General features: G+C 40.2%; 1 protein-coding gene across 2 annotated transcripts in view; it reads right to left on the bottom strand.

The window, feature by feature from the left end:
- Positions 1–9,156: 9,156 nt before the first annotated feature.
- Positions 9,157–14,569, bottom strand: part of COL14A1 (collagen type XIV alpha 1 chain) — a 216,993-nt gene continuing 211,580 nt past the window's right edge. Inside the window, exons 46-48 of one of the 2 annotated variants that reach the window (XM_070630921.1) lie at positions 13,552–13,629; positions 11,701–11,856; positions 9,157–10,864 (exon numbers count right to left, since the gene is read on the bottom strand). In XM_070630921.1, the coding sequence (XP_070487022.1) occupies positions 10,833–10,864; positions 11,701–11,856; positions 13,552–13,629 (266 nt within the window). In that variant the 3' untranslated portion in view covers positions 9,157–10,832. The remainder of the gene's footprint in view (positions 10,865–11,700; positions 11,857–13,551; positions 13,630–14,569) is intronic. The other variant, XM_070630920.1, reaches the window with a different exon arrangement.

The following is a 14,569-nucleotide window of genomic DNA, read 5'->3' as shown; positions in this document are numbered from 1 at the left end:
CTACCCTGACCACCTTATTTAAAACGGTAGCCCTCTCCTTCTTACCCCCAGCTCTCCCAATCCTCTTACCTTTATTTTCCCATAATACATCTTTGTAAGTGCCATCTTTTTTACTTACTTAGGTTTATTGTTTATTTTGTCATTCCCACTAGAATACAAACTCAGTGAGATAGAGATTTTTGTGTGTCGTGCTTGCTAATGAATTCCAAGTGCCTAAAACATACCAGGGATATCCAGCTGTTGTTCCATAAACACATTCCCATAAGTCAAATGTTCATGATAACTTGGGCATTCCAAGTCTCCTAATTAGTCTCTCGGACTCACATTTCCACCTTCTTGTTACAGATCCCTTCTGCTCGCCTATGACTTTAGCCAGAGTTATAGTGGACCATTCTGAGAGTTCAGACTCAACTCTGCTGGCAGTGTCCTATTTCATATTCAAGGAACTTCTACTCTCTGTCTCAGAGTACTCTCATGCAAAGACAGCCCTGGAGGTTAGAAGTTAACACCCTGAAGGGCAAGGCTTAACCAGTGGGAGACAGGAGTCAGAGGAGAAAAGTTTCAGTTTCCCATCCTCTAGGGGACAATTAAGAAGCATTCTCAGAGGTCAAGGAGGAAGTGAATCCCCACTGCCTACAGCAGCAACCCTAATTATGCATCTTTATATTGACTTTTCCTTGTTCCCTGTCTCATTTGCTCTGCTCTCTCACTGCTGTTTCTTTGAATCACATCCCAAACAAAATATATGCACCAAAATCTTGTTCCATGTTCTACTTCCAAAAGAACGCAAGCTAACATATGCTCTAGAACAACATCACATTGAAGCTAGGAGATACTTCTAACATAGAGTTCTCTTCATATCACCCAAACCAAAACACTTTGGTAATTCTCCATCACCCGGCCTAAACTCCACACGCTTCAGCAAGGCCTGTAAGACACTCTCAGATTTTTGTAATCCCACCTCTCCACCCTCATCTCCATCCACTCCTAATGTTGCACTTTACATTCCAGTCCCTCTTAAACATTGGTAATTCCCTAACGGCTCCAGTTATAACTCTCTCCGGTTACCCTCTATCTCCCTATTTCCACCGTGTCTCACACATCTCAGTTCTTTCGAGACATTCTTAAGTATTTCTTCTCCCTTGCTATTTCTGTTCCCTGTACATATGTCCATTATAGCCATTCCCTTATTGTGTTATAATTGCTTATCTCTCCATTGATGAGTTGAGCTTCTTGGGAGCAGAAAATGTGTCTCTTCTCTTGTGTATCCCCATCATGTAGCACAGTGTCTGGCTCTTGGAAACCTCTAAAAAGGTGCCTGGCAGATAGTAGAGCCATAGTCTATAATAAATGTCTGTTGCATGAGTGACGGCAGCTATATTTGGTACAGTAATGCTAATAATATGATACACACACACGTTTCTGGGCTGTTACTCAATAAAAGTTTATTTCTCATTCATATAACAATACAATGTAAATGTGATCAGTCTCTGGCCTTCCACAGAGTCATTCTGGTACCCAAACACCTTCCACCTCATGTCCCTCCTGTAAGACCTTGGAGTCTTCTGCGTTCAGGTAGCAAATGAGAAAGAAGCAGGTAGACAAAATACGCATGCTTCTTAACTCCCTTGACCCAGAAGTCACATACATATTTCATTGGTTGAGAACACGACATGTAGCCATACTGAGGAAGTCTGAAAATGAGAATCTAATTTACACTCAAGAAGAGAATATAGTTTGGCTGAAACAAGCCAGTCTCTAACACAGCAGTCAATATGAAATTATCTGTGCACTGGACAGGAGTGTCTCTTTGGTAATACCAGAGTTAGGGAGATGAGAAATCCAGACTTTAATCAGTTAAGGAAAGAATGCATCGACATCTACTCCAAGCTAATGTAAGTCCCTAATGAGTAACAAAGCAGGCAATTGCTTCTAAACACACCTGATTTTCCTGCAGTCAGTTTCTGCTTTGCTCGGCAAAAAAAAATCAAAAAATGAGTAAATGTGAAGTTTTAGAATGTTGGCCAAGACACAATCTTCCTGGTAACCATAAATGTCATTGTTCAGCTGTCTACAAGTATGACAGCAGAAACCGTTAGTCTATTTCCACACGGCCAAGATGCTGGGAAAACAGGCTACTGGGTTAATAGTCGCTTGGATCACACCCCATCCTTGACAGCTCTATTTGGCCAGGCAGGTATAGATCCAATTCCTTCAGAAAGCACTCCAGATACAGACTGGTAGATAGTTCAAGAGAAGAAAAGTAAACTTCTCCAAAGCTGTAGAAGGTAGGTAGGCTGTCATTGCTGCCCGCACAATCGGCTTTTGAATTCTATCCATTTTTCTAGCTTTTCTGTTGCTCACAGTTGCTAGAGTTGTGGCTCTTTCCTGGTTTGATAAAACATGCTCACCCTTGAGAATGGAATCAGAGATAGAACCTGTTGGCAACACTCCAAGAACATGAGCAGGCAGCCAGTGACAACGGAGATTGAGTTTAACAAGGCTTCTACTTGTGTTGTCCAAATCTGATAACTGGAATGTTTGTAAAAAGAACTCTTATTTGTGAAGTTCAATCCTTTCAGCCTCCAAACTTGCCAGTTCACGGGCATAATATAAGCATATACTTGAGAAAGAACAGGTAAAGTGAAAACATGAATTTTCTAATAATCAAATTCTCTTCAATACATCTATTCGATAACACATTCAAACAATAAGGATTTCTCATAGTGAAAGCTGAGCTGGTTAACGATTTTGTGGTATGATGTTAGGGCATAACAGGAATACAGTTTTATCAAGATTCAATGAATTTGGGACAGGACAGTGAAAAATGGAGGTAAATGTCTTCAGTAATTATGTTTCTCTTTTCTGTCTCGCTGAGTTTTGCTTTGTTACCATGAAAAATTCTTTGTGAATGATCTAAAATGAATTTCATTTACCTTATTCAAGTACAATAAATTTTTACTTCTCTGGATTTCATTATGAAACTTAAGTTAGATTAATAAAGTTGAATTTCACTACATTGGTCATGGATATTTTTTAATCAATATGATAAAGTGCAATTAGACAGTCTAGAAACATACAAACAGCAAAATATGATTACTCATGCCAGCCTATGTTTTTTATTACTTAGAAAGATACAAAGAAAAATATCATTACTAACATTTATGCATTTAAAAATGCTACCAAAACAGGCGAATCATTCCACCAGTCCTGGGAATGCATTTAGCCTACTGCCCTTGTTATTCTGCTTTTAAAATAATCATTGCCTACCATCTTTCTAAACATCAGTGACTCATTTTGCTTCACTCATTCCATGTTATTAATTATGATGATATATTAAAAAGGTAATAACTGTAGATGATTTTGTAAAATAGAACTTTACTATGAAGTCTTTTGTGATTTTCCTGTAAAGTACTAAGCTTCTGAGAGCACATACTTGTTGCAAAATAGTTTTTCAAACATAGAAATGTTAAAAATTAACATAAGAGAAATTAACACTTTAATTTTTTTATTTATTTTCTTTTTTTGAGGAAGATTAGCCCTGAGCTAACAACTGCCAATCCTCCTCTTTTTGCTGAGGAAGACTGGCCCTGAGCTAACATCCGTGCCCATCTTCCTCTACTTTATACATAGGACGCCTACCACAGCATGGTGTGCCAAGCGGTGCCATCTCCGCACCAGGGATCTGAACTGGTGAACTCCGGGCTGGCGAGAAGCGGAACGTGCGAACTTAACCGCTGCGCCACCGGGCCGGCCCCCAACACTTTATTTTTAAAAGCAAAAGTTGCCCACAATACCTAGGAGGCGACCAGCGTTAATTATCTGGAGTTTATTCATCCCAATTTTTCACTATGGATAGATGAACAGAATAATAGATAAATGTGGTACTTACTGTTCTGCAACTTGCTTTTTGCATGTAATAAGAGATGTGCATATCTTGTCAGCCAAATTTCTTATCCAATCATTCAGTATGATACATAATGTAAAACTATTGCACGTTATTCATGTAGCTAATTTTTGTTACTGATAAAGTTATTCTAAAGAGTCTGCAATAACTAGACTTTGCGGCAAAGGAATTCTCTGAACTCTGAGCTTGCCTAGCACAAATGAACCCTTTATATCATTGTTTCCAATGCGACATCAAATCAGAATGAAAAGTCACGATTTTTTTAAAACCAAATATTTGGTTCATAACTTGAAAACCTCCATTTTACATTTCAAGAGCCCTTCTTCTTGGGGCCAAGCCCAAAGAGAATAAGTCCTGCCTAGCTGTCATAGCTTAAATTAGTCACCCAAAATCATCCCACCCAGTCTTGTCCTTCTTAATTCCCTATCTGCTGCTAATACCACATTTACTCTAGAAAAAGCAAAAAACCTCAAAACCCATCAGTCATCAGGTTCTGCCCATTGTACTTCCTCATCAGTTCTCAAAGCTGGCTCCTCCTCTTTCCTCACTGCACTGCTGTGGTCCGGGCCCTCATGTTGAACTATTGCAAAAGGCAGCACAGTCTTATAGGGAAGTGTTCCTGAGCTATGGGCAGAAACCAGTGAGAGTGAGAATCCTTCTTTGCCTCTTCTGTGTATGCGTGTAGCCTTGGACATGTTACTTACCTTCCATGTTTGATCATTCATAAAGAAGGGAACATTTACCTTAATTTATGAAAATCATCTTAATATGAAGTATCCAGAACAGAACCTAATACGTGGGAAATCTCCATTAAATGTCCTTTTCCTTCCTTGATTTTTCCCCACACCAGTCTCTCTTGTACATTGTATCAAAATTGTGCCTCCAAGTAATAAGCCCAATCAGGTTACTTATCTGCTTAAAGACACTCACTGACTTCCTATTGCCTTCAGGCAGAAATCTGAACATTTTTGCACTGGATAGATTTTCCACAATCTGGCCTAATTTACCTTAGCAGCTTCAATTTAGAGCAGGAAGTTAGGAAGCTCCTATGCCAGTGAATTCATCTTTTCTTCTCCAGCACCCCAGGACATGGCTGAACCCAAGACAGACAGTCAGTAAAAGTTTAATAGATGGATGGATGCATGCATAGAGAGATGGACGAATACAGAACACAAGAATGAATAAATTTAAAGGAAGACAAGATTTAAATACCTCTTCCTCAAATTCTGAAATACTTAATAGATCTGAATTTGCAAGCTTTTATAGAAGCTGATCATTCGTTCCTACGCATTATTCCCGTCTCCCAAATGTTCTCTTTTATGTCTAGAGGAGACTCTGCCCACTGTAGACAGAGTTTGTGATCTGACTCAGATTATAAATGAACTGTGCTATGATGAGATGATTCTGCAAACATTTATTGAGCAGCTGTCAAGTGATAAGCACACTATGGACAGTCTGAGACTTCTTAAAGAAGGTACACAAGTAATATGGGGGCACAGAGGTTAAAGAACTAACTAGAAAACAGTGTCATGGTTGTCAAGGTTGTCCAGGTGGTTGTGGTGACGTTCAGGGGAAGCTTCACACAGGAAGAGGAGCCTAAACTGAGTTCTGAAGGTTGAGTATGAATATAAGTGGGTCCTTAAAATGGGGGTGGAGCAGAGAAGAAGGGTTTTCCAAGTGGAAGAAAAAGTACATCAAACAGAGAGAAACATGAGAGAGCACGCATCAAGGTTTTTGCAACTCGTTCATTGTGGCTGTAGTTTGGGCAATAGTTGGCTGAGAGACACATTTCAAAATAAAATAGGGAAAACCAGGTTGGAGAATTTGTGGAAACAAAAGTGAAAGAGGGATAAAAGAAAGTGGGAGGCTCTCCAGATGATCTCATTCATTCCTCTAGCCTTTAAATACTACCTACATGCGGACAACTCCTAAATTTATACCTCTGGCCCTGATGACTCTCCCAAGCTCCAACTCACCTATTTAACACCTTACACCCAGTTATCTCCTCAACTGAACTCTTACACCTCCCTGCCCCAAAGCTGTAATTCTCAGAAAGATAAATGTGGTTGCTTACGCCAGACACCTGGGTTATCCTGGATATGTTCCTCTTCTCATCTCCTCTTCTAGTTAATTAACAAGTCCTGTCAATCCACTAGCTTAGTTCCATCCTCCGCCACTAGACTATTACAATGGTGTAACTAATATTTTCTCATTCACCATGATCCCCTACAACTCATTCTCCACTGTGCAATGAGAATGATCTCAAAATAGTGTTCCTCAAGCTGCAGTCCATTGATCACTTGGTGGAAAAAAAAAAAAAGAATTCCCAGCCCAGACGACTGAAAGAGAATCTTCGGGGAATTCCTCAGAATCCATTTATCTGTACTTAATAAGGCCTATCTCTACCCATTTTTGCCATTAACATTTAAGAATCACCAATATGTGAGGCAGACTAGCCTAGAGTTTAAGAGTAGATGCCTTGAGCCAAATACCAGGTTTGAGGTCTAGCATTGTGTCCTTGGGCAAGGAACTTAACTTTTCTGTGCTTCTGTCTCCTCCCGAGGACAATTAGGATAATAGAGAAATAGCTCTCAGGTTGCTGTGATGATCAAATGAGTTAAACCATAAATGGTAGCTTTTATTCCTTCTCATCAACCTTCTGGTTCTCTTCTGCTTCCTAGCAAACGGGAAGATTGCACTTTTCTACCCCTGTGAAGTTAAATGGTCTCATGGGATATTCTCACACCAATGAAATGTGAGTCCTTCTGAAGGAAGCTGGGGGAGATGATTCCTCCACATCCTCTCTTCTGTTCCCATGACAATCACGGAAGTACACGTTGATATGGAAGTGTCCAAGAGAGAAGCAGTGTGGAACATCGAGCGAAGACGTGGAGGACAACTGCCCTGCTCTCTTGTGTGAGCAAGAAATACATGTATATTGTGTTAAGCGCTTGAGACATTAGGGATTATTGTTGTCACAACATAGCCTAGCCCTACCTAACTGGTACAACATTAAAGCCTTGGAGTAGGCCTGGACTAGAGTAACTGCTCAGTGACGGCTTCAGAAGAGAAGTTCAGCAACATGGCTCAATGGAAGAGCAATTTTCCCTTCACTAACTTAAAGCATACACCAGATCATATCACTCCTCTGCTGCAACCCCTCAATTGCTTCTCACGGAGTTTAAAATAAAATCTAAATCACTGTCTTGGTACACACAGCCTAATTTGTTCTGGTCTCCATCCTTCTGTTGTTCACTCTTCCCTTCACTCTCCTGCCATACTGGCCTTCTTTTAGTTCCTTGAACATGACAAGCACCTTCCTGATAAATGACCTTTGTACTTGACAAGATCTGGGCTTGAATTTTCCTCGCACGCCTTTTCTCGTCTTCATGTCTCAACTTAAACATCAGCCCCTCAGAGAAGCCTTCTCTATCCAGCCAGTTGACACAGATGCTCCTGCACACCGTCTTCAGACTCCTGTCTCAGCACTTTTCCTGTGCCTTTCACGATCTTCATCACAATTTGAAATTAATTTTGCTTCTTTGTTCATTTATTTCCTTTCTTTCTCCAGCACTAGAGAGGAAGCTCCATGAGGACAAGCCCACATCTCTCTTGTTCACGGTTTTATCCTCAGAACTAAAACAGTTTCTGGTACACAGCAAGATTAGTGATGGAAGGATGGGGTAGGGCAGAGGAGGAAGAAAAGAAAGGGAGAGAGATTTGTCCCATACAGTCCTTCTCAATACAAAACACTATCCTAAAATGATTATTCCCAAGAGAAACTGAGAGTTTCTAACAAAAGTGATGAAAATTCTGAAGGGTAATGTCTTTTTTTATGAAATGATGCTTTTTACTTTCAGAAATAGTATAAACTATAAATTAAGATACAACTATATTCCTGCCAAAATAGATAAGTCAAGAAAAATGCAATTCAAAATCAGCTTTTATTACCAGGCAATGTATCATAAACGCAAAAGTCCTGAATCTGTTACACCTTTTATTTTGAACATTTCACTCAATAAAAGTCTGATGTACTGGGCCCAAGTGATGACACATTCTGAACTTAATGAAACCTTCCTGTAGCTTAATAAACAAATTTAGATCACCAAGTAAAACCAAAGCCAAGAGTATTTGCACAACTCAAGAATGATGTGAATGGATTAGGACCCACAGTGGTTTCTACTTCACCAATTATAACAAACTTCGAGAGTCTTCTGAGTGACACGGTATTAGATTATGCATTTCCAAGGGCCAAACACTAAAACATACAGAATATCCTTCTCTCTACTCACTTGTTAGAAGACTAAGAAATCTGAGACATAAAGGTATGAAGTAACTAATGACATACCCCGGTCACTTAAGAGGAGTTTTCTCCGGTGATTCTGGGTCAGCCATCCTGACTAACCTTGTTGCAAGCTTTCCTCATCTGTCCTGCTTTCTACACGTGGAATCATACGCCGTAACTAATAGGGAACAGCTGTGGGTTATCTGCTCACTGTCTTCTTTCATTCCCACAAAGGCACCAAAAAACTCTTTGCCTGGATCCCCAAACGCACACAAGTAGAGCCTATTGTTTGAATCCTTTGGCTGGAAAGGTCTTAAACCAGATCTGCGTGGTGAGGGGAACCAAAGAAGGTCAGAAGACCTTCCTGATCGAGGGAGAATCCAACTTCTGGTTACAAATGACCCCATCTCTACTTAAAACCAGCTGTTATGAGGGAGATGCTACAGGAAAAGGAGCATACATTAAGTTTATGGTTCTCTTTCATTCCTATTTTCAACAAGCAAAATAACAGAACCCAAATCTTTCCCAAATATCTAGATTTTTCCTTTGGGAGCAAAAGACAAATTATAGTTTAGAGATTAGTGTCTATTAGATTCTACTTCATTTCCTCTCTACCTTCTAGAGTTTTACAGGCTTTTCTTGATACCAGAAGATAGATGGGCTCCTCAGTCAACCACTGGCAAACAGTTATTTAGCACCAGTCTTGTATTTTCTCTGCCATTGCTGTCTGGGGGGTGATAAGTGAATGATAAAATTCTACCAGCCTTTTAGGCCCACCTCAACTGCTTCTTCTCTTAGGCTTCCTACTACGCTCAGAATGAATGAATGAATGAGCTCCTGAATGAATGAAAGCTTGAATGCCTGTCTAAAGGAAGGCAATTGTTGTTTTTCTGGTTAAAACTCAGCTAAGACTACAAAAGTTTAAGGTGATGTTTAGAAATGTGCTAAAAAGAATCCACGTATCTTGTTTTAAACTTTTATTTGCTCACAAAAGAGAATGGAAATAGGTTTGTAAAAACTTATCTGCACGTACAAAGTGATCCATGTAGACAAGGAGGGCGAGCCTTGGAATACTGCTAGATAAATCATTCATCGAGATTGGATCTCTTTGCATCAGAACCGGTGAAAAGTCATTTTTTAACATGTTGAAAACCACTGAAAAACTAAATCCATTTTTAAAGTCACCAAATTCAGAAAAGTTATATTCTAACACATATTCTTGGATTCTGGTCAAAGTAGTTAAGAAGGGATCTCAGAGTTGAACAGATCAATTAAACAAGAGGTAGTTTCTCCAATAATGTCCCTTTTTCTCTTCAGCAATGCTATAGGGGATAGGGATAAATGGCATAATCTTTGAATCTTTTTAAATTCCTGCTCTGCTAGGACCTCAGGTCCCTCGAATACAATCATACCTGTCTCGTTACATTTTGGGTCTTGAGATCATTTAACACAGAAAAGATTCCAGAGTTCAAATTTTTTGCCAATTTCTCTTTGAGCACTCTTCTCCGGAAAAACAAATAATCTGGCATGCCATTAAAATAACAGAGAGAAATCAATGCTATGGGGTCATAGATTAAGGGGATTTTTAAAAAATATAATTTTTTGTTAATAATAACGGCAATGTTAAGAATATCCAAGGAGGAGATTTAGGTCGAGGAAACAGACCCCCCAAAGGTAGCATACAAACCACATAATGACATTCTTCTTGAATAAGTTTCCCTAAGAGTTTTTGCGGTAGATCTTCAAATTTCTCCTGAGGCTGTCAGATCCCAGAGCCCCATAGTTCCAAGGCTTCCAGCTCGTCTTGGACAGGGGTGAATTCCGGCTGATCGGGATGAGGAGCTAGAGAGGAAGAGTGGGGGTGGGGACTTGATGGGACCCAGGCATCATATATTGATATTCTCTCCTTATGTGGTCCATGGAGACATGGATTTGGTCATGAAACGACAGAGATATCCTGCTTGGGTGGAAAGCAGTAGCAACCTTTACCCACCACGCCGCTTGCACCCTCCCCACGAGGTTTCAGATGGTTAGTAAAAGAAAAAAGTGATAGATACATCACAGAAATTGTTAGGAAACTAGAATCACAGGCAACTGCTTAAATATTATGTGTTTTATTTACAAAAGGAGCCCTGAAAATTCAGCAGAATTATGAAAGAAAAAATAAATTTTAAAAACCCATCTCATGTTAGAAGTCCATCACCAGGGGACAGTCCAGGGGGGAGGTGATCACAGGACGAATGGAGAGGACGGTGGTCAGGCAGAAAGATGCCCATCAATTGTGTGGGGACAGGAAAGAGGAGAAGGCACATTTAAGTAACTATTACTGAGCCTTCACATAGGGAAGTTGGGGATAAATTCTTGGTCCACAATCATATACATATATCCGGGTTGTTGCAGAGCAGTCGGTTTCTATTACAATTGACGCATGTGATTTGGTTAAGTTCCAGTACTATCATTGTATGTGTTTGGAGCAAGGAGGGCAAGAGATGTGACAGTGGGCAGGTAGGGAAGCAGGTGAGGCAGGGAAGCAAAGTGCCCATTGTTAGGGGCAGAGGCTGAGTGGTGGGGTGAACAGGACAGTTCTGTATCCATAGCCAATTGCCCAGGCCAATGTAATCAGAGTGGAGGAGTACCACTTCAGTGCTGGTAGTCATTGTAAGGGATCAGATCTTAATAAGAGACAGAGAGATTTGAGAGAACAGGGAGGGAAGAGATGAACAGAGAAAAACACATCAGCAAAACGTTGACCAGTTCCTCTGGCAAATAAGGTTAAATTTCTCCTAAAGCAGAAAATCTGAATTCTTTGACTAATAAGCTCATTTCCCCAAAGGAGTCTCTGAACCTCTCTCTTGATGCTTCCAAGAGTGACTATGTCAGAAGATGTTCCGTTGCACAACCCGCCAGCATGCAGAGGGCAGATGTTTTTAGGGAACATAATCTTTTCAGAATCTCAGTCTAGGAGTTAGTAATGAGGCAAGAACAGCATAACCACTTTTGTTTCTTCTTAAAATTATCCTTGATCACCTAAAATGCATGTGGTGGACAGGATATCACCCAAAAGAATCAAGAGGACCCTCTTAATTATGGAGGAAGTTCTAAGTCTGAGGTTTCCCCAAAATAAGAGTAAAATTTTATAGGACATCATGGCCACACCACAGCAGTAACACAGAATTGGAGGACCAAAAGAATGTTCAATCATGTCCCTCAATGACCAAATATGAGGTCAGAGGCCAAATCAGTGTGGATTGTCATTTGGAAGCAAGGAAGACTTACATGTGCTGTTATTTTGAATTTCCTCTTAAGGTTTTTAAAGGGGTAGCCTCTAGAGTAATTTGCACTTTATAGAAGATGCCTCGGGAAAATTTAAGGTAGTAAGGAGTTCACCCTCTGCTTCCCTCCCATAATCAGTCTACTTTTCATTATGGTACTAACCATATGGTCTACTCACCATTATGGTGCTAACCACAGTAAAACTGAGCAAAGCCCACAAGAGGCTGGCACTTACCTCCCACCCCGTAGGCAGAACATGAAGAGGGGTCGCAGTATCCAGGCTGGCCGGAAGGACCTTGTGGTCCAGGTACTCCCAGGTGACCTGGAGGGCCCCTTGGTCCAGGAGAGCCAGGGGGCCCAGGGCTTCCTGGCCGACTCTCCCCTGAAGGTCCTAAGAAGTATCCACAAATAAAAACAAGTTGGTCTTTTACCACCACAGGATGGGTTTTGAGACCACCAAGAAGTAAACTAACTCTCATGATAAGCCACTTTACATATCTTGACAATTAGGGTCATCTGCCTCGGTCTATTCATTGAGTTCTTATTCCCAAACTAGATTCTCTGGACAGAGGATCATACTATAATCACACATTATCCTGGAGGTCAATGCTTTTAATTAGCTCAGGAAACTGGAAAGCAAAATGTATTCTGTTCCATCACCTCTTGGATATTAAAGGGAAAGGAGCATACCACTGTCAACCTTGTTTTCTTTATGGAGCTTCTGTTTCCCAGTGCAGTTCTTATGAATCCAATGTACAGGTGTGTGCACACACACACACATATGTGTGCACACACACAGGAACACACTCAGTCTCAATCGCATAACCTATACTGGTTTATGACCTCAGGTAATTGAAATAAATAAGTCTGAATCTGAAAGAAATCATCCCAGCGGATAAAAATGAAAAGTCTGAAACCCAATATACTAATGAAAAATTTCTTTCGGCTAGCTTATATCAGTTGAGAATTTAGATTGAGTGAAAATGGGAGGAGGATTAAACTTTTTGTGAATTTAAGAAGTGTGTCAGGCTGGGTTTTTTCAGTTGGTGTGTTTGCTTTTAGGCCTGGAACCCAAGAGTGTTTAAAAGCCATTCTTCAACTAGACATGAAATTCTTCAACTAGAACTGAAATGAAAATTAGGAACAAGTATCACCTTATTTTGAAAAGTGTTGTGGCTCTCGATACATTCAGTTCCATTCAAGCAATATTCACCAACCATCCATTCTATGTAACACATCATGCTAGATCAGTTCCTCATACAACCTCTAATAACAGGAATATTTACACCAAAGTGAATCTATCACATTAGGAATCTCTCCTAGAAAAAGCATTTTCCAAAATCATTATTGGGTCGGACAGAAAAATCTGTAAAGCATTTGATTCAACATAGCTAAGACTGGGATTATAAATACACAATAAGATTGAAAACTTACACAATGCTAATAACGTGTCTGAACATCTGAAGACCATTCTAAAAGCACACAGCAATGTACACAGAACTCAAAATTTATGCAAAACTCATTCAGGAAGACTACCATGGTGGCAAAAGCTATTAGTGGTCATGAAATATTCATGTGTTCCTCTAGATTTCAAGCTTCCCTTGCAAAGATTAGTTGGGACTCTGTGATTAGTTCCAGCCAGTGAAGTGGGATTGAAAGTGACATATGTCATTCTGCATTTAAGAAGTTGAGAGCTGATGTGTCTCTGTTATCTTTCTCCGGGAGGTCTTTTGTTCCAAAATGGGGAGAGCCACTGGATTCACATCAAACTTTGTGTGAGTGTGAAATAAACCTTTGTTGTATCAAAACACTAAGCATTTGGGATTGATTTGTTTCAACAGCACAGCCTAGCCTACCCTAACTCATGCAACTAATAAGATCCCAGAATATACTGTAACTTTTAGGGCTTGTATATTGGGAGGATTTTTACTAACAAATTGGCCTTTCAAGAAAATGAATGAGAAATACAGTCATTCTAGTTAGATACAAGGAGGTCATACGGCCATTGTCCTTAACTGTGATATCCAGTGAATATAAAGATTTAGGATTTTCACCTCGCACTTTCCTATTAGGTAGGAAGATTTACCTGCTGGCCCAGGGGGGCCTCTTGGACCTTGGGTTCCAATGCCTGGATTTCCTTTTTCTCCCTTGACACCAGTTAGACCTGTTTTAAAAAAAAAAAAAAAAGGAAGAAGAAAGAAAAGAAAAAGTTCTCCTTAACATGAAATCTGGGTAGTTCCATTTTTCCGCGTTTCAAGAGGACCTCTCTGACGAAGACAGTGATGTGGGCGCCTTTGGGTTATGGTTACCATGGGACTTTCAAGTTATACTCTGATACCGGTGATTTACGCGCAATCATATACAGAGGGCTGGTTCTGTGTCTGAGCATGTCGTCTGTATTTGTAAGACTGCAAGTCTATCTTCCTCCTTCCTACTGAAGTGGTTCAGCCTGCCAGGAACTGGCCTGTGTCTGCACGCACCAGGCCATTCAACGTATGCAGTTGGCACTCCACAAGTAACACAATAGAAGTCACAAGTGAACACATCTAACATTTTCCTTTTGGTCCACCCTGTAATGTATCTGCAAAAGGCATGAATTATAATTAGGCAACAAAGTTCTGAAGAGCGTGAGTTTCCATTAAAAACTTGGAAGCTTCAGGAAAGTCTGTGTTTGATTTGGCTGATTCAGCCCCATAAAAATCTAAACGTATTCATGTTTCTTTTCCACTGACCAGACTTCTTATTCCAAATAGTTTACAGTGCTATTAACAAACTATACATTTTCACAGGCAGAAAACAGAGAAACACATACTCTTGACACCTCATCATCCCAACAGTTTCTATCACAAGATCACTGGACAGGTGAGAGTACTATATTGAGGCCCAACCAGTCCAAGAGGGAGTTGCATCAGACTGGGGTCTGGGTTACCCTGGCTCACATCACAGAAGGTCTCTGGTGTCTGTTTTTCATATGCAACAATGCTTTGAAACAGCAGAATGCAGAACTGCATCTCTACATCATTATACTTATAAAGGAATTATGTGTGAATTCGCAAAGCCTAGAAGGAAATATCAATTAATGAAAATAACCAATTTGATAAGTG

This window comes from Equus przewalskii, chromosome 8 (assembly GCF_037783145.1).
Source record: "Equus przewalskii isolate Varuska chromosome 8, EquPr2, whole genome shotgun sequence".
Classification (NCBI taxonomy): domain Eukaryota; kingdom Metazoa; phylum Chordata; class Mammalia; order Perissodactyla; family Equidae; genus Equus; species Equus przewalskii.
Note: the sequence above shows the minus strand (reverse complement) of the source record. Positions and strands in the feature narration are given on the sequence as shown.